At 40.7% G+C, this 21,137-nt stretch overlaps 1 protein-coding gene across 2 annotated transcripts; it reads right to left on the bottom strand.

The window, feature by feature from the left end:
- Positions 1-69: 69 nt before the first annotated feature.
- Positions 70-19,884, bottom strand: serinc5 (serine incorporator 5). 2 transcript variants are annotated; one of them, XM_042421306.1, is made up of 12 exons: positions 19,587-19,884; positions 11,580-11,747; positions 8,481-8,659; positions 8,052-8,134; positions 7,265-7,358; positions 6,374-6,585; positions 5,997-6,089; positions 4,981-5,107; positions 4,391-4,460; positions 4,129-4,165; positions 3,498-3,642; positions 70-1,902 (listed from the first exon to the last, which is right to left on the bottom strand). In XM_042421306.1, the coding sequence occupies exons 1-12, from the start codon at positions 19,611-19,613 to the stop codon at positions 1,758-1,760; spliced, it is 1,380 nt and encodes a 459-aa protein (XP_042277240.1). In that variant the 5' UTR covers positions 19,614-19,884; the 3' UTR covers positions 70-1,757. The 2 variants fall into 2 exon arrangements, with proteins under 2 accessions (XP_042277240.1, XP_042277241.1); XM_042421307.1 differs by lacking the exon at positions 19,587-19,884 and adding an exon at positions 19,248-19,493.
- Positions 19,885-21,137: the final 1,253 nt, after the last annotated feature.

The raw sequence follows: 21,137 nt of genomic DNA, 5'->3' as shown, positions 1-21,137 counted from the left end.
TTTACATGAGATCATTGCATGGTATTCATCTGTACGAAAGAAATTACATCAGCAAATAAAAACACCACATGGCGATCAATGGATGTTTTATTTAAAGAGTGTGAACAACGTGAACCAACTGCATGTCACCCACATTTCTGTATTTCAAAAACATTACTTGGTCAAAAGGTAGATCTGCAGTTTACGGTAGTGTACAGCCTTCACAGTGGGTCATGTTAAATTATATATATTTTTTGTAGTTTGATATCAAAGCTGCAGAGCACCATTTAATTTCTACATTCATACCAATAATTAAAATGCAGATTTTTTTCATGACAAAATTTGCAGGTATATAAAGCATAACATGAAAATGTCCACAGATCACACAACTTTAGCCAAAATGTACATATAAGTTATTATAAAACATATGTTAGGAATACAATTAGAGAACGGAAAAACATACTGATTTATTGATGAGTGAGAAACATGATGGACTTGCAGCTGAAATATATATATTTTTGGTTTTTTGTGTTTTTTTACAATACAAAAAAAAAATCTGTTACACAGGTACCTAACAGGTGAGGGTCTTGATGTGAATTTTAATTCTGCTGTAAACTCAACAACCAGTGTTGAATAATAAAAGCACTCATGCTACCTTATTCTAACCCCCATTATGAGCTGACACATGTAACATAGACAAGGCAAAAGGCCTTTAAACTGTACAGAAAACAGCTAATTTGAGTGTCAGCGTGTGCATGCAAATGCAAAATGTTCTAATACGTATATATTCTTTACCTTTTCTGTGTAAGAAACCAAACAATCTGATAAGAGTAGTTTGTAGTTTTCTGACATCTACCTTTGGCAAACGTTTCCTCATCTGTGTCACTTCAGCTCTTCAGAGAGGCAGGTTGATTTAAAAAGCACTGCCTTGTACAACAATGATACAGAGTGGAAATGTTGTACAAATTACATGATTTTTTTTCTAAGAAAAGATTTGGCTCAAAAGGAGCACTGAGATTAACAAAATCTTAAGTGGACGCTTCACGACAATGGGTGTCTATAATATTGAAAAGAGCTTGTTCCATTGCATAGAAAACTTCTACAAAAGGGCGCAATATAACAAAGCATAAACACATACAGCTTACATGAGAGCCTGAGAGATGAGTTTTTAAACATAGTCAGGGACAAATCTAATTCAATTTACCCCACATTCCTTCACAAAATGATTTGATTACTTGAAGACACACTTAAATTAAAATACATTTTCTCTTGTAACATTTATAAGTTGAAATATATTTGCCCCAAAACTTTGCTACAACTGTATGGACCAACTGTAGAGCTGAAATGCTTGGCTGTGAGTAAAAGCGAGACAAACTGACACGCACAGGGAATACTTACAAAATATACTTTCCAGTCTGAAACGATCAGGGAATCAATAGAGGCTGAATGCTCCTCATGGTTCACAATGTGACTCAACTCCCACGATTCTCTATGTATTTTCAAACCTTAAAGTAATAAAAAAACTCCAGGAGTCAGTGGTAGTAAAAAATAAGAAAAAAATTACCATCAAGGTATTAACAGCTTACCATTGTAAAACAAAGTAAAGTAAACACTAGCATATAAAACAAAAGGCAACAAATAATCCTCCTTTTCAAACGCTGAGGGTAGTCTAGGGTTGTGTTTCAAGGTAAAGGGGGGGTGTGGTGGTCCCTTGGCGCAGCTTGAATGCTACTGCCTGGCCACAGCCCAAGAACCAGAGTAGTGTAGTGATGTGTGTCCTAGGCCTCAAAGCGTTTGGGGCAGACCATGGGAGCAACCAGGGTCCACATGTAGACGATGAGACAGACCCAGCAGGAGGCCATTTTGATCCAGAAAACTGACCAGCTCCCGTCCAACAGCTTCTCAATCTTATGGTCATCATAGCTGGAAAAAGAAGCACAGTCAGAAAACAAAGTAGGACACATTTTATTTTCAACCCCAAATAACAGCAGAGCAATCTTAAAGGGGAACTCCACTGATTTTACACATCAAAGTCTGTTTACAGGTCTTGTGGAGTTCTATTGCATATATGAGAAAGGTTGGATAAAGCCTTTTGTGGCTCCAGAGGGAGCCACCTGCTCCTCATGTCTGCCTGAGGCTAGCAGCTTGAGACTACGTTAGTGCTGCTAGCACAACACACCCAAATCTGTATAGTAGGGTGAAGGCTGTAGTGAGTGACGGCAGCAGAAACAGGCTGTGAAAACAAGATAACATATTATCACCTTTTAGGTTGATATGGTAAACATGTCAGCAAAGAGATGCATATTTCCACATGCAGCTAATACGGAGCAACATTGGCATTAATTTATGTTTATATTTCTGGCCACCTGATGAATGTAAATCCTATATTCACTCTCCTTTTAGCTCTCTTCTTGTTTCCACCAACTCCTGAGGGAAATGTCTGAACTCTATGTTCACCAGCTGGTTCGCTAACTTTTGTCTGTCTGCTCTTTGGTGCTGTCAGGTAGAGTACAGTGGGTTCTTAAGAGCTTGGACTTCATTGAAAACAGCTTGCTGCTGCCAAAAACAATTCTACAAGAGCAGTAAGAGTCAACCACAGAAGTAAAGGCGCAGGCTGTAAAAACCAAACAATTAGCAGAAATACGCTGCACAGCTCCATCGATCTGAGGGGAGCTGCAGAGTCTGGTGATAATTCTGTGTGGATGCGTCACTATGAGTGACCCCTTTCACGCTACACAGTCCTTTAATCCATTGTTATTACAAAAATATTGATTTTGCCACTTTAATGTCATTACACAATACAAACAACAAAGACCATGTAAACCTTAATCTGATTATTTTAGAATAAGGCCACGACAGACAGGTACCTTGTGGAGTTTTTGACCACTAGTAGCGCTATAGGGTAATGTTTTTACAAGTGGGTCTCTGTTTTGCTTGTATCGTGGAGGCACACAAGGATACAAGCCCAACGGCACAATTCGCATCCTGCAACTGGTTTCATGCTACACCATTGTTTGAGAAAACACACCAAGAAATGTCACAACGAGCCATAAAAAGGCAGTGAAGAAGAGTGACAGCAAGCAAAACTGGATGTAAACAAGGCACAATTTAAAATATTATTTTGCAAATGTTTAATGAGGAAGAAAATGAACACACTTTTTATACCTCACAGATACTCACAATGCATTTTAGTGAGAAACACTGAATGTACTGTAAACATAACTTTTGTTTGTTTACAAGAAAAACCCCAGAGGGCACCTTTAAAAGATTTAACAGATTCAGCAAGCCTTAGCTCCTCAGGCAGTTTGTTTCTTACTCAAAGAGCTCTAACAGAGAAAACTCACTTTGTTGCATGTCATATCCCATTCTCTCTTCCCATGTTTCCCACCTACCTACCTACCTATTGTCTCAGTCTGATCATCCACAGTAACTGGAGTGTTTCCTGTATATACAGTATAAACCCATTGCCCAATCACTGTACCACAATCAGAAAGCACGTCACAGAGAGTAACACTTACTGGAACCAGTTGGTGACGGTCATCATGACATACAGGGAACCGAGGAAGAAGACAAAGTGGAAGTAGGAGTAGCTATAGATGGTTCCCTCTCTCTCATCATATATCACGTTCTGGCCTGAACCAGTCTTCTCCTCATCATAGTCATCTGAAAAGCATACATTAAATCATGCAAAGAGGATGTGGGTCAGTGACACCTTTAATACGTGAAAAAGCCTAAAACACTGACTTTAGAAATGACAAATTACACTTAACTCCTAGAGTAAAGCGTGCATCATAAAAGAGGTGATATTTTTCTGATATTCTGGTTATGTTTCTCACATATGATTGCGTTTCATTTCCAGCAGGGGGCAGTGTGAGCCTACCCATAATCCCGCTTCCCTGCTGGTCCTTCCTTCACTGTGTCATACTAACCTCCTAGTAACAGTGACATCATCTGTGTTTGCTGACCAATACTTTCTCACCATCCTCAATCTGGCTGAGGAATAGCAATGAGCATAGCCTCTCTGTATGCAAACACTACCGCTGGGAACATATGCATACACACTGAACAGGCTGGAGAAGCAGGGGAAGAGAGGGGGAGGGGAAAAAAAAAAAAGATGATAGTGAAGAAGACTGATTTGACTTTCCTCACCTGTGTCGTCTCCAAAACAGAAACAGCAGCGAGCTCTCTGTAGGATAAAGAAAAACATACAGCTTACTCCCAGCTGGAATTAAATACTTTAAATGAACAGACACACACACTTAATGTCTCTTGGGCCTAATCTGTTTAATAAGGATGGTCTAATTGAAAGTGCCTGGTCAGTGGGATTTTCAAGTCCTGTTAATCTCTTTAAACAATGTGCATATTTCATTAACCCACATACTGAGTCAGATCTGAATATTTGTGCGTTTACCTCAGTTTCTGGCTCACTGTTCCTACACACTCGGAGCGCTGCAGAGCTTCGCCTCGTAGTGGACGTCAAGCTAAAGGGAGGGTGGAGAGGGAGGAGAAGAGAAACAGATAGAAAGGCAGATGGAGGGAGAGAGAGGTTATAATTCCATCACTACGTATTTTTTTCCAATGATTTGCAGTTTCAGAGTCTAATTCCCTCTTCTTGAGGGAACCGACCATAAGAGACATGATGCCTCCACTTGATTGGAAACACATGTGGGCAAAAGCAAAAAAAAGCCATAGTTCTCGTTTCTCACACCATTAGCTCAGCCACAGGCAATCACGCGCTGCCTCTCCGCAGTCACAGCCAATCATAACTACCCTGTCTCTGTCGCTACAGCCTGCCATCAAATACATTGCTTTTATTTCACATTGCCTGTAACAGAACTGCTGTCAGTGGGTTTAGATTGTAGCCTTTGCATAATTTCTTAATTCTGTGAATTCAAGAAAAGATAAAAAAGATATAACATTACAGGACTTAGTTTTTATGTGTATAGACACTGAGATTAAGGGTAAAGGGAGAAGTGAGAGGTGTGTGTGTGTGTGCTTTACCAAGAGTAAAGGACGCAGCCGAACAGGATAACGGTTCCCACAGCTGTGACAATCTTCTTGTCACTCTCTGACCCAGAGTTGAAGGGAAACACGCACACTGTTGTGTTTGTACCATCTCTCTCCACCACTAGACAGAAAGAATGTGCATACAGAGATGGATGGGGTGAAAGAAGAAGTAGAGAGAGTATTGTAAGGAGTAGAGGGATTGCAAAAAGTTCAGGGTGTGTGTGTATTTTGGCACAGTGTTTGCAGTGGGGAGAGAACGAGGGGGAGGGAAAAAGGAGAAATAGTACAACATACAGTAAGTACAAAAGCACCAACAGTCTTAGGAGCAGCATGTAGCATAACTGAGTGGGACTTAGTAAGTGTGTGCTAATATTAAATATTTATCTTAGATTATCTTTACAAGAGTTTGTCTGCATAGAATATTATCTTGACAACTACTGTGGAAACAGGAGTGCTATAGAGATGGAAATATACTATGAGACCTCAGACTCATCGAAGATTAATTTGTTTTAAGAATCACATCTCAAACTCCCAGTGAGGCTTTGAATATTTTATCTTTATCATAGATCTCTTAATGCCTTATCAAAGAAAGGCCTCGTTGTAACGTTACGTTTTTTGTTCCTGAGTGTAAAACCACAACTTTTCAAAGAACTGTAGATCTGCGTACATATATGTATTTTCATATGTAAAGTATATATAATGATAGAATTTACCCAACTAAACCAAAACCCATATATATTCTGAGCAAGAGGTATTTTCATTCTTGTTGTGATACATAAGGTATTAAAACCTAAAACTCTACAATAAAGTATTTATTTTTAATCATAATATATAATCTTGTGAACATCATCCCTTTTATCAATCTTCAATACAAATCTCATGTTTTACACAGTGTTTGCTGCAGCATTGATGAACTGAACTCATGACTCAACATTAATAACACTTGTTGATGCTGACATGCAACAATGGCTGTGACTTCTAAGTGAAGATGGGTTTTTGTTCATACTCACTTTCTTTCGGTTTGCTGGAGAAGGCTGAGAAGGTGAGGTACATGACGTACACGCTGATGACACCTGGCTGCAACAGGCCTGATGTGGGCTGCACTGCAGGGACACAAAGGTAAACAGGATACATGTAAAGAATTTAAATATAACTGGTGGAGATTCCTAAGTTGTTGCATGTATATTTTACAAATATTGTAATAAAGTCAACAGTCTAACTTATCACTACTCTTATTATGCTGTTGTTTATTGTGTTCAAAATGCATTGCTATTTGTGAATTTCTCTCTGTGATGAACCACATAGTGTTCTATAAACACAACCTAAATGCAAAAGCCTGTATTCTCATTTGCATTACAGTCATATGAGATTAAGTAGAGATCCTCACGTTTCTGTATACATGGGGAGATTGCCAGCAGGGATACAATAAGACAGAGGCTGCCATTGATGCCCAGGAAGATCTTGTTAAGGAGACAGGCCTCAGGATGAGTGTAGAACAGAGCCATGAAAACTACAGCTCCCACTGCACAACTGAACAGCACCAAAGTCACAAAGGCCAGAGCCGCATACCACAGGCGGTTATACTTCACTCCTGAACTCCTGTGGACAGAAACAGAGAGGGAGAGAGAAAAAGCAGACAGCAGAAAGTAAAAACACAACATAAATATGGGGAAAGCAAATTAAATAAGTTAAAAAGTTCAAGTAAATTGCAGGAAAAGCAAAGAAAACAGACACAGTCCTAAAGGAAAATCAAAGAAAGACAAAGAGTTACAGAATGTTAGGTGAGTCATTCTTGCACCCTGAGGAGAAGAGAAGACAGGTTTATGGCCACTTGAGTGCTTTCACATCCGTTTTACTTGGTCTGGAAATGTAAGGTTTTACTTAAAAAACAGAAAAAGGATTCATGTGCACATACAAATATATAAGTTTACTGCATTGGTTATCAAACCATTAAAAGTTTATGAAACAATCTGATGTGGTGTGCATGGGGGAAAGAAAGGGGAAGCTCAGTGCACACTCCAAAACCATATGCATCCTGTGAATCTGCACAGCGCCAGCCCGCTGCCAAGGCCCCCCTCCACCCACAAAAACACAAAGCTACATTACTTCCTCTTTCCAAACATTTTTTTTTCATTTAAATAACCCCACAGAATAATACCTCCCACCCTCTGAGTTTAACAATAAAAAGCACTGCACCGTTCTTATTTACGGGCGTCCTTGCTTACGTAAGCGAGCCAGACTCTGGGACGGAAGCAGAGAGAAGACATGTTGCTCTCACCAGTTTGTGTTCCATCTGTGTGCAAACTCCACCAACAGCATCAGCTGGATCAGCAGGAAAATTAACCCACCAGCAACTCCTACATAGCGCCACACTATGGCATTGAAAAGAAGGAGAGACAGGGAAATCATTTTAGAAATGAGAAGGCCTAAATTACAGCTGAAATCAGTAACTTTATGCAAGATGATGCGCTTTCATGCAACAAGATATTAAAGGGGAAATATTGTAGAAATAATGCCGGAAATTGAGAAAAATTTCATTACATTTGATTTTTTACTACTTCCTGTGTATTATAGTTTGCAACCATCACGATGAATATATATAAATGATATATTAAAGCACCAGTATGTAGGATTTAGTGGCATCTAGCGGTGAGGTTGCAGACTGCAACAAACTGAATACCCCTACCTTCACCCTCCCCTTCCAAGCATGTAGGAGAACCTACAGTGGCTGCGAAACTCGCAAAAAATCTAAGGCCCTCTCTAGAGCCCGTGTTTAGTTTGTTCGTTCTGGGCTACTGTAGAAACATGGCAGTGCAACATGGCAGTGCTCTGTGGAAGAGGACCCACTCCCTATGCAGATATAAAGGGCTCATTCTAAGGTAACGAAAACACAACAATTCTTATTTTCAGGTGATTATACAATTATTAAAACATACATGTATATTATATTCCATTTCCACTGCCAATAAATCTTACACACTGGTCCTTTAACTAAAAGAATGGTACCAGCTTTAAGGAAAGATCACAGCACTGCAGCTGTATTGTGTTGAGTGTCCTGTCTTTACCTTCCAGAAAGGTTTCCTGTTCTGGGAGGAAGAAGCCACCAGCACAACACGCCACCAGCAGGATGAACTTCAGTAACCAGAACCTGACATTCAAAGCAATGATAGTATTAAAAGTCGCCCATGAGAAAAGTGGAACATCAAACACAAACCACTAAAATAACATGAAAAGCAATGACACACAAGTATAAAAAGTCCAAAAAGCAAGCTGACAGAACAGCCAGATTAAATCAGAATATTAACAATTTTGGAAGAGTGATACAAAAAAATGTGTTATTTTCCAAGACAGCTTGAAGTATAACAAATCCATAATGCTTAATTGCAGAATGAAGGTACCTGCACACATCTTTTACTTAAAGATTTTTTACTTTTGAATTCACACTCCAAAGTCGAAAGATATTTGATTTTATTTTATTTTAACATTACTCTTACCCGTTATGCACGGCCGCCCTGCAGCCTGTGCTGTTGTTGACGCGTATGGTGAAGAGAGAGAAGAATAAGAAGAAGCAGGACATGCCGAAGCACACCTTGTAGACGGCAGAGTAACCAACCAGGGTCTTGCAGTTCTCCCCTGCCTTCAACTGCTCACACAATTCACTGTAGAAGGGGATCTGAATGACAAAATTCACAAACCCAAAATACTTAGATTAGCTCATTGCCGTGTTGTAACAACCTCCCCCCAACACCACCTTTGCTCGTGTTTGTGTAGTACAAGGCCTTAGTGAAAAGGTCCAACAGTGTCTATTCTGAGCGTCACGCCTCTAAAGGAGCAGAAAGAGAAAACAGGCAGCGACAACAACCCCTATTTCTCTCCTTGAAGCGCTCTTTCATCACTTGTTCTCAACAGGCTGTTAGAGGGGCCTTACAACTAACTGTCAGTGTACACACACAAAAGACACAGATGAATAAATTAACCGCCTTTTATCAGCAAGTCAGGGGGATTGGGAGGAGCGGAGAGTGCACAAGCGAGGCAGAAAAATCGGGAGATGGCGAGAGATTCATCTTGATGTAAAGCTCCACTCTTTATTTCAACCTACAGTGGACTGTATAAGAAAGAATAGAGCAAAACTGAAGGCAGTAAAGTAGATCAGGACTTTGCAGTGGCCTTCAGCAGAAAATCAGAAGTGCTTTGGTGGCGCGGTGCCAACAGAAGAAATGGCCTTTGAATTTGATAACCACAGAGTGGAGGCTCAAATATCTGTTCCCTTCACTGCTGACCTCAACTGTAGAAGTATGACTTGAATTTAAACAGAAGTCCATTTTTGAAAGAGATACAGAACTTTACTTTCAGATGGTTTGAGTTGGCTTCACTGGTTACTGGCAGAGTGTTCTGCTCTATAAAGTTGTACACATGGTACAACGCGAGCGGATTGAGTTGTCATCACCTCAGTGTGTAGCACAGTCCAGAGCCAGATCAGTATGTTGAGTAAAAAGCCCGTTTTGGAGCTTTTGTCTCATGTTGAGGACCATATTAGCATGTCCATAGTGTTGTGATTAAGAGGGAAAGGGGCTGGCTGTTTCAGGCTGCTGTAAATCTCTTGAGAAAAGACCAGCGCTCTCATATGCACAATGGCTGCTCTTTTAGCTGAGACTTCCCACTGTGCCCAGTGTGTGAGTGACAGTGTGTGTGTGTGTGTGTACGTGTATGCATGTGTGTGTAACTCAGCAGGCATTGTGTGGGGCTATCAGAGGCCATTTTGTGCCTGGATGGGCCTTTTACAGGGTTCCAATCTCACCAGGAGACGCACAGTAGGGAGTTGTTTTAATACAGTACTGTAGACACTGGCAGAGGGAAAAAGAGCACAAAAAAAAAAAAGATGGGTGGAAAAATATAACTGTCCTCAAATGGCGCATTCAGTAGAAGAAGCTTGCAGTCGTTGCCATAGTAACACAGTCAGCTGAAGGTTTTCTTCTCAGGGTGGAAATCAAAGAAACATCATTATTTCCTCTTTTGTCTCCAAGTGTTTGCCGAGATGTACTGTACATACTGAATAGTGCCTAGAAACTAGAACATCACTTTTGAAGCTCAGATTCAACTATCTATATGAGCAGACAGAGAGATGAGAAGGCAATGTATCAGGATATCATCTCTGACATCCTGTGTCTGAATTTACAGTCAGACTCACCCAGATGACAGATTAACTATACTGTAGCAGATAACAGTAGCTGTAATTCCTCAGAAACAACCACATAAAGAGTCAGTCTGATAATAATCCTGCATTATGATGTTTCAACATGGGGGGAAAAAAATGACATGAAAACTGTAAAGAATAAAAGAGAGAGCAGCAGACCCCCTGTGCATTGTCTCCAACTTCAGAGGATAGGTGGGCGGTTAAAAACAAAAAGCTACCAGCTGGAAATTCAGTCTCCTCGACTATGGCTTTACTACTGTGAAGATACATACTGAATGTGATCTCCAGGTAAAATTGTGGGATGTCTGCTTTGCCTGTAGCAAAGCAACAGTATATATCCAGTGTTTCCCCTAGGTTGACTGCGTTGGAGCAGTGGCGGCGGAGGCATATGAAAAACTCAAGACAGAGACTCATCAGCCGGACATTTCTCGGTTCTCTGTTAAACAGCGGCTGAGATTGACACTAAAATGAGAATTGCTGGTCCACCTTAAAAGTCAGTCCACCTTAAGTGAGCCTGGTCAAGTTAAGCTAACACGAAGTTGCTAACTTTGGGGCTAACTCCTTTCGATAGATGAGTATTTTCTTTGTCTTGAGGAGCTGCAGCGTTTATTAACTGACATCAGTCTGTACTGTACATTTGCTGTCAGATTGACATGTCAGTATGTGTTTCTATCATAGCACTCTACTGTCTGATGACGCTCTTTTTTTGTATGGTGGTTAACTTCTGCAAAGCGAAGTCTGGGGAGAGACTGGGGACGTAGCGGTAGGCCTAACAGTGTAAACCGTCACAGTATTGAGGCCACTGTTGGCTTGGTTACTAACCTCTGAGCCGACCCCCACTCTTCTATTCAGTAAACTGGGCCATTCGCAAACCAACAACAGAATTAAGACATTAAAGCTGGGATCAGACCAGGAAAATAATTTAAACGTACAAAGACTAGATTCTGCAGACATAACTTATTTCTCTTTGTGTGTTGTTTATTCCTCCCTACATTCTTACATTAACACTTTCAACCACATATAATTCAAATTATTCAATTACATCTGTAGATATCTGTTATTTACACACACAGAGACACACTGAGTGGGCCTTTAAGTTATCAAGTGTGTTTAAAGTGACAAAGTGATAAAAAAAAATTATAATGTTGCTGAGGACCTCTCCAGTGGGGCCTCTCAAGGTCCAGCATTCTAGACCTTAAGAGGCCCCACTGTGTACTCCAGATTTGGTGTCGAGTGTATGCACTGTTCCCTTTTCTTTATCTTAACCATGAGGGGCAGATAGGCATATTAGTGCATATATGTGTGTATTTTGAGGAAGTGATACTTTACGGTGTGTTATTTGTGATGCATTACGGTGTGTGATTTGTGATTCATTACAGTGTGTGATGTGTGTACTCACATTGTCTCTTAACTCCTGCTCCACTGTCGGGGACATCATGATGACACAGATGACAGTGACCAAGAGGAAGTAGAGGGCATACATGCATCGGGTCCCTGTAGACTGTTTGATCTTAGGGCAGCAGTTGCAGCAGCAGGAGCAGGCCGCTGAGCCACAGCAGCAGGCCAGCTGCACACAGATATAGAGAACAATGGAGAGAACAGGGAGAGGTGGGGAAAACATTACCATATCAGATTCAGAATTTTCCATGCTGTTGTAAGCCAATTGATACAAACATAATGTATGCAGGGGTATTTCCACAAGAGATGGAAAAAAATATCTAACAGGACAAAAGGGAGAAGAGCAACAGAGGAGGGATCACTGTTGCAGGATGGAAAAGACATGCAATATGTGCAGAGTAGACATAAGCTGCAGTAATTAAAGACTACTGTTGGTTAAATCTTAGAAGCCAAAACTGATAAACTAAAGACACCTTAAGGTGGTGTCTTAAGGTGTCTCGTCTTCATGACACAGTTTTTTATTCTGAATGTTCAATGTTAAAGTATCTAAGAGACCGGGACTGTTGAACATACCACAGTTCTATGAGAAAACACAGCTTTCACAATCCCACACTACTTACTGCAGACCTAAGTCAGGAAAAGAAAAATGTAACCATTTACTGGACGTTGGAAAATATAAGACATCCGCCTGACTGTCTCTTTGCCCATTCATGGGTTTTATCACAAGGGACAAATCCCTCTCACTCCTTCACAGCAGCAACTCTTGGTCAATGTAGACAGTGAGGTCTCTTGTCCGAACACACACACACACACACACACACACACAAACACACACATACACACACATACACACACACACACACACACACACACTCCTGCACAGAGACCTACTCTGTTTTTTCTGACCGGCCCTCATACAGAAGGACAGTTTCATAAAGACAGGCTCTATGTTCTATTTGGGGAAGAGGAGACTCTATAATTATATAGTTTAACATCTTTCTGTTGCCACTCCACCCTGCTTGTGCAAGCCTCCTACCCCTCAGCCTGCAGAACACACACTGCTGTAGTGAGGTGAGCCTCTGTGTTGTGGTCTACAGTTGAGGTGTAGAAACACACTGGAGAGGTTGGTTGGTCCTCCACTGGTAGAGAGCTTACACGCACCATTTCCTTAAATATGTGTTCCCCTTTGACTTTGCTAATAATAAGGGAAAGGTGCTGGCGTAGGTTACATACCATGGCTATTCTGATCATAGCTTTGAGTCGTTTTGAGCTGGGAAAATTTGTCTCTTCATACTGCCATTGTGGCATTACACATAGCAATTGCGGCAATGATTTGCCAACAACTGCTGACACATCAATTGAAGGGTGTCATGACTGTGGACTGAAACATCTTGACAGTTGTTTGAAAGTTGTGCACTGTCTGATGACATCTGTGCCTGACGTGTCAATGTACCGCACGTCAGCAAAATGGCTGTTTTACTCATAGCCGTGTGACATGTCTTCAGTAAGAGGGAACCATTAATGCGCCCTAGCAAGATCAGCTCAATTTGCTTTTCAGCCTTAACAGTAATCTTAGCCCTTGTCTGTGAGTGTGTGTCTTAAGCCGAAATCTGTAACATGGCCAGGGTGTACTGATGTAGTAAAGCCAGTGTGCAACACGGTCTGATGTGTTGCGTTCCGCTCCAGATGCCAATAATGTGTGGTATGCTGCTTACTTGTGGATCCACACAGGCACGTGGTCAGGATCTAGCTTCTTTCCTGCCCACATGGTTCTGTCTCCCTGCTCTCTCCTCTACCCTGAGGTTTCCTCGCCGGTCTTTTCTTGATGTCCCACTTAATAGTTTTTTTGCCTCAAGCTAAAGACTCAAACTGTGTGCTGTCGTTTTAATAGTTCTGTGAACTGATTCCCACGTCAAATAAAACCTGATAATGTTTATACTCAGTTCTTTCTAGGAGCTGAGAAAACACAGCTGTGTCTGTTGTTTTCATTACAGAAGAGTGGATTTAAATTTTCTAAACATTGTTAGTCAGTAAAAGCAACAGGTCAGCTCCACTTCTTATTCCTCGTCTCATAGAGGGCAGACTGATTATGATCCAGATCATAAATCTGATAATTTAGCCACATTTTGTAACTAATGTTACAAATCTAGATTTTAAACCTTTAAAAAATCACTTAACTACACCTATTGGATCTGCAGTCAACAAAGTGGAGCATCAGGGCGACATATTTAGGAAGACATCCTTCATCTGTTCAAGCTCTTGTGATAATATGAGTCTGTAGTGCTATTGTGTCCTAGAGCCAAACAGATAATCCCTACCAACTCAATGAGTTTTAATTCAAGCATGAGTAAATATGTCAACAAACAAGGTTCACATGCAATACAGTAGTGCAGACATAAGACCAGCATAAAAATAGATCAGATCATAAATTTGACCTGCTCCTTAGTTATCTCTGAAACAGTTGTGGGCGGCAACATAAAGACTGCTTTGATGCTGTTAGAGATTTCCGGTGCCAGATTTAACACAAAATGAGACTCAGTCAAGATTCAACAGAGATGTGTTTATCCTTTCATGCATAATTGTGGGAATGGGCATTAAGCTCATTCACGACCTGCACACAATGTACCATGTAACAATGAGTATGAAGGAAGTTTGAAATTCTGCCTGAAAGGCTGCGTAATTCATATTTCTGCTTCTGTGCATACTCAGAGTTCTAGCTTAGAATCAAAACCAAGCTTTATATGTATGGCCCCTGGTCTCCATTTGACTCCACAGAGCTTAACAGGATAAGCCTTTTTCTTTGTCTCTGCTGCGCCCACATGTGTTACTCAATAAGCGAGTAATTAACCACAACAGACTGAAAGTAAGCAGGAAAAAACGGGACGACGATTTAAGCCGTGAGGTGTTTAGATTTCATTAGTTAGGGGGTGTTTCACCAGCAGACTGCACACAGTGAGGGAGCCAACAGCAAACTCTGCAGCGCTGAGAGAGGGAGGGAGAGCCTGGAGAGGGGGACTCTCTAGAGGAATTCCACCACACACAGATACAAAAAGAGTATCCATGGTAACCAACGCTGACCCTACCCACTTTACGGCCCAGCCACCCCCCTCCTTCGCTGCCCGCCTGCCCCACCAGCATGTCGACAGGTGGTCAGCGTGTCTGCAGCGTACACCCCTACTTCAATATCAACAGCAACCCCCCACTAGCTTGTCATACTGCTCCAGCCATCTATCACAAAGCCATCCTGTACTACTAGCAAACAGGACACTTCAGCTGCTTGCTTGGTCTATCTTTACCAGACTTTAAATAAGCCAAGTCTCCCTCAATCCTCCACTCTAGGCACCAGGTTTCACTACACACTGATTGTGGGACTCCAGAGAGACAAAGACTTGTCTCTTTGTCTCTCAGCCTGAGGCTCTGTTTCGCTCTCTTCATCTCATTTCCTCCATCCTCCCCCACCCTGTTACTTGGAAGCTTATTGTCGTCATCTCTTGTCTTTTTCTCTCCTCTTATTTTCCCTTCTTCACCCTGTCTTTGTTCTCTTCAGCTGCCCTTTACCCTCCATCACTCAATCTCCAGCGCTCAACTAACCTCCAGCTGTTCTAGGGGTCAGGAGAAAGACGATATTGCTCTCCCCTACACAAAGCACACACGCACACAGATATCAGGTTTATGAGGAGAAGATGGACAGGACGCGGCAGCAAGAATAACCTCAGGAAATGAACCCAAACGGCATTCAAATTATGCAAGTGGTTTTATCTGTATGACCTTGGCTTGTTCAACAGGCTGCGATGAGTGGACTCTGACTTCCAGCTGGATGCTTGATCGACAAATGCGATAAACATGTGAATGTAGACAATCCTAAGACCACATCTGTTGTTAGACTGTGAGCAATTTTTCAGAGCACTGATGATAATTACCATGTTGTTTCCCTCCTCTGTTCTCTACTGCCTTGTTATACTCAAACCAGCAGTGATGAAAAGAATTGCAGTATTTAACAAACAGGAAACAGCCTAAATCAAACAAGCGAGGTTAAAAATCTGGAGTGCGAAGCCACGCAGACACAACTACTTACGCAATACAAACAGGCCTTTTTCAAAAATAGGTCACCCACTATATCACAGTAAGCACAGCACAGGAGAATCAGGAAGGGGTAGACGGATACAGAGACATGTTTTTCTTCACCGACAGCAAATTAACCAGAGGTATCAATTATGCTTACATGGAAAATGAGGATGTTGACATTGCACAAAATCTGTGAGGGGAATCCTAAAGAAAAAGAATGTAAGATGTTGACTTCATGTTTATCGGCAGTGGGAAAAAAAGAGCAGATGTACAGCAAGCAGTTTTCTGTGGAAAACATGACTGTATAAAGAGACATGACTCATGACTGAGATGAGCATTGTCAAAACAACTTGACTGAAAGAATGCAGCACAAGAAATGTAATGTCCACATCAATGGGAGTATAAGTCTCAGATTTATTCAAACCCTCCATATGGCTGTTCAATCATTCATTCATCTTATCTAATATGTTCATCTTTAATAACTGGCCTTCTTTACTTTGGTACATTCTGCCATTCACACATGTGGTAACTGGCTGCTTTAATACTGAGGTAACTCCCTGTTAGAGCTTAATGATAGCGGCCACTGGATAAAGTTGACCACAATGAATCATGACGGACTCACACGAAAGTGCAGACACACCCTCTTATCTCAAATTACAACAATGCTTTGTGTTAAACCGGGTGAGGAGAAACCAGCAGAACAGTAAAAGAAAAAAGGAAGGAAAGGCGAAATGAAAAAACTGAAGACAATAAGACATGAGGCAATCTCTCCCAACAAACACATGTTAAGTTGGCCCAGGACCCAGACCGAGACCTACTCCATTTCCCCTTATATTGTGACTGACAGCTACACTATTGTCTATATAGCTAGGCAGCTGTATACACACACCAAAAATGTATCACTGCTCTGTTTCCTATACACAATAGAGGGTCTTTGCCTCTCTCTTGGCAAACACAGCCCCTAGCTACAACCAACAGAGAGAAACTAAAGTCCCATTGAAAAAAAAAAAGACAAAGAATTGAGGTACAGTGAAGAGCTGAAAACAGAGAAAACAGACATGAAACAATCCCATGCAGACAAAAGAGTCTGTAAAAAAAATACCAAAGAAAACAGGCCAAACAAACAGGAAGACAGTCAAAATAAAAGTCAGTATCAGATCAGCAGGTACAAGCAAATATTCGACGTCATGCTGTGTTTAACCAGAGGCTTGTTTGTATCACTTCCCATAGTGTACTGTCTGAGGCTTCAGTTACGCAAAATTGCACACAATCTTCCCAGCAACAGTCATATTTGTAAGTCAACTGATACTAATGGCACCATGCAAAGACTCCGCTGGCATTTCGCACTCTTACATCAGCAACTTCCAGTCTTTCATGAAAAAATAATCAATTAGACAAGACAAGACATGAAGTAAAAAGAGGGAGGTTGAGGAAGACGTTATCTCTGATGTTTGATGGTTCAGAGAGGGAGAGAAAAGAGACGAAACATTGCCAGTGATGTCCCTGTGCAAAAACAAACTCCTGTTGCTGCTGACCACAGCAAAATTCCTGAGGGGAAGCTGAAAATAGCAGACGTTTCTCACCAGTAATTCTAATTGTATGACTGACCCATACCATTACAACTACCCGGAAAGTTGTGGTGGGGGGGTGCTCCTACAGATGTTTTGTGGCCCGAATATTGACTTAGGCTATAGTTTTACACGTCAAGTGATTTTACAGCTCATCAATACCTGCTTTTAGGATCACCTGTCCCACTATGACAGCAGCCGTCAAACTGGAACTGTGAGAAATCTTTCTGTGAGAAATTCGGCATTGCACACTTAACCTGCGGCAAACATGGAATGAATGTTCAAAAATCCCACAACAGAATCACAGTACCAAAAAAAACAAAAACTGAATGAATATCAATACACTGCCCACTAATTCCTATTTCTCGACAACATTTTTTGAGTATCTTGCACCTCCCTGATGAAGGTGAAATAGCCAAAAATGTTTGGAGAGTAAAGCATGGTGTACTGGAGAGGGCTGAACAACATGTTTCTGGGTGGACTGGAACTGAAGATGCACCTTGCTGTGTGTGCATTCTCAGAGTTAGAAAAAACTATTTTTGCTTGTGCATCCAGAGAGACCAGGGTTTGGGTCTTGATGTCTTACTCAAGGATACTTACTCAGGAAAGATGCTTTCTGTATGACAGTCTCTAGCATCCTGCTAGGTCCTCCTGACTCGAACCCTGCCAAAGTTGCCTGTGCCATAGCCATGCTGCTTACAGACACCCGCTTGGTTTTGGTCCTGTCCCACACTCACAGCCAACGCTTGCAGCGCTTTGGACCAAACTCAACATTGAGCTAAAGCCTACCCCCTATCCTATCGCAACATGGCATACATCCCTGATCCCACTGAGAAATTACAAGTGAGCTGCTCCCACACCATGCCCGCTCTTCTCTCCAAATCTAACCCAAACAACGCCCACTGGTCTTTAATTTCCACCTCTGAGCCAAGGAGGAAATTAACAGACCACACATCAATTTGGGCTACTCTAAACCTCAAGAGGGGCACATATACGCAAAGTTAATTACAAGTACACGCATAAATAGAGATGACAGTAAAACTAAACGGGGTGTCAGTGACAAGGATTAGCACACTGCCAGCACAGCAACACAAATCTGATCGTATTGTTTGCCCTTCATTTTCTCCTAATCCTTCCAGGTTTCCATCATTCCCTGTCTTTGAAAAGACCAGGAAATAGAAGCGAGCTTTCTTTAGATGAGCAATGTGTCTGTGTAATTAAATTCCTGACCAGACCAGCTCAGTAGTGGTGACCCTGTGGTCAAAAACAATCTGTTAGCTGAGAAAAAGACACTCAGCGGTGAAGAAAAGCTTCTAAAACTTCAGAAATAAACCACTGGCTGTTAGATGTATTTAAAAGGAAAAAAACTCAAACTGCAGATTATGATTAACCTTAAATAATCCAAAACCACAAAAAGAGAACCATATAATTGATATTTGAGTATATATTAAGACTGATTTCTGAACAAATCTCTAGCTGTCTTCCTTTTTTAAGTATTTCTGTCATTTTAAAATATTACTAGGTGACCTCAAGCAATTCAGAAACAACAATGTAATATATTATAGAGGCCATAAAATGAGGTTTACACTATGGATTATATTCTGTGGATTTAAAATGTGGCCTTAAATGATTCAGAAACATAAAAAATGTAACAGTACTATTTCTACAGGGGTATATACTGTATATATTGCTTGTTTGCTTAAAAATAAACTGTAATTCACTATTTTATGTATACATGTTATGGTTATAACCATAATATTTGCAGATTTAGGGTGGTGTCTGCTAGAAATAGCTAACATTACTACCTAAAAATCTGGCTTGAAGTTTTAAAGCTGGTTGAAAAAGTGCAACTGTGCACTTTGACCAGAACAAAAAAGCAAACCACACTGAAGACGCGGTTATCACTGTCTGGTTCTGCAGACAACAAACGGTTGAACACCTTTATCCCACAATGTTTCACCGTTTCCACCCAACATCTGTAGAGACATTCAGTGATGGCGTTACTTTTGATAGCAGGTAATGTTAACGTTAGCTACCGTTAACTCCGCTGGTCGCTTCATCTCGTCTCGCTTTGTCTTCCAACGGCTCTAACGTTACAGTGAAGTTATGAATCAGTCCAGTGAGGGAATTACTGTGCTTTTTTAAATTGTGTTAATGAATTACAGTAAGCTGACAACGTGCTCGGTTATCATCACGACACAAAAACCGCTGACGGTGACTAACGTTAGCCGTAGATATTGATACCAACCGTAAACAACGTTGAAACAACAGTCGACCTAGCATAACGCTTCAGTGTAACGTTTCCAACCGTCAACGGCTAAACAACAAAATATACACGGTTAGTACGTTAAGTAAGTCGAAGTATTATTCCTCACCTGCGAGATACAACACGGAGTACACATTGTGCGGGGAGGCAATAAATAAAACCAGCTTCAGAGGAAGACGAGCTCGCTGCTTCTCTCAGTCGCTTTCTTCTTCTTCCACATGAAATTCCCCACCACACGGGGAACAACGCGCCTGTCCTCCCCTCAGCTGCTGCGTCCTCCCTGCCTGCCTGCCTGGCTGCTTGGCTGCCGCTACCGCCGCTGTCTCCCCTCCCTCCTCCTTTCTTCCTCCCTGTCTCTCCTCCCACCATGCACATCAACAAAAACCCTACAAACCACCCAACATAAAGCTGTACTGCTGCTGCCACAGAGAGCGTCAAGCAGTAGATGAAACCAAATGACTACGTTAACACTTTCTATGACGCCAATGTCTGTAATGCATTATAAACATACTTATAATGCGTCATAATCTGTTTATAGCACTGTATAATTTTAATTACAAGCACTCATTAATATTCATAATGATTTATAACTATAAGCATATGCCTATACCTCAGGAATTTCATTACCTCACTTAAAGCACCCAATGACCATGGCATTATAACAGTGATTATATTGCATTATAAAATGATTATAATGATTATAATTTATTACAACTATGAGAATTATAATACACTATGATCCTTGCAAAAAAGTCAGTGACCACCAATTATGACGTATTATGATACTTGACCTTATAAGTCATTATAAAATGCTTTATAATGTGTTATGATTGTTATAAAGTATTATGCGTATTTATGAGTGCTTATAACTATAATTATACAGTGCTATAAGCAGATTATAACACATTATAAGTATGTTTATAATGCATAATAGACATGGGCTACACATACTATGTGTTACCAAATGGACAATAAGAGTTATTTTTTCAATTAATCTCTGTTGGCAGTATTCATTACAGACCAAAGCCAGATGGCTCACAAATTAAGACCTTTAAATATTGTCACTGCCTTTTACAAAATATTTATCAAATTTTAGCTATGCAAAACCATGACACAGGATAGAAATGCAATAGAGTCACTGCTGAGATACATTATAAGATAATTAAGGAATGTAGAACAATTAGATGAGAGTTAGATTATTACTTTTACATCTTGGCTTTTTCATTTTTGTGATTTTTATATTTTATTGCATTTTTAATTCAAATTACATTTGCAATTTGACACATCAGAGAAAGCAAAGAAAGCATGAGTTCTTAAGTGAAAGATCAACATTCACATACATATGAAACGGTTACCCTGGGTTAAAAAAAGATACTCATGTGTCTATCAAAAGAGATTAAACTGGCCTGAAGAGGAAACAGTATCAAAAAGGGACATGAATCATAACAACAGCAACACCAAAATGATAAACACATAGAATGATCTGGGTCAAGTCACCTTGAATGTCCAACATTAATATTATCAAATAAGAGGTGCCAAACCTCAAAATTATCACCTTTAAGCCTATATCTTACATGAATCAGTGTCTGTCATTAATTCATCCACTTTTTTATGCCTATTTTGTCAGCTGTGCAAAATAATAATAGTTTAGTAAGAAATA

The sequence above is a fragment of the Thunnus maccoyii genome, chromosome 9 (genome assembly GCF_910596095.1).
Source record: "Thunnus maccoyii chromosome 9, fThuMac1.1, whole genome shotgun sequence".
Taxonomy (NCBI): Eukaryota; Metazoa; Chordata; class Actinopteri; order Scombriformes; family Scombridae; genus Thunnus; species Thunnus maccoyii.
This window is presented reverse-complemented; position numbering and strand designations above follow the sequence as displayed.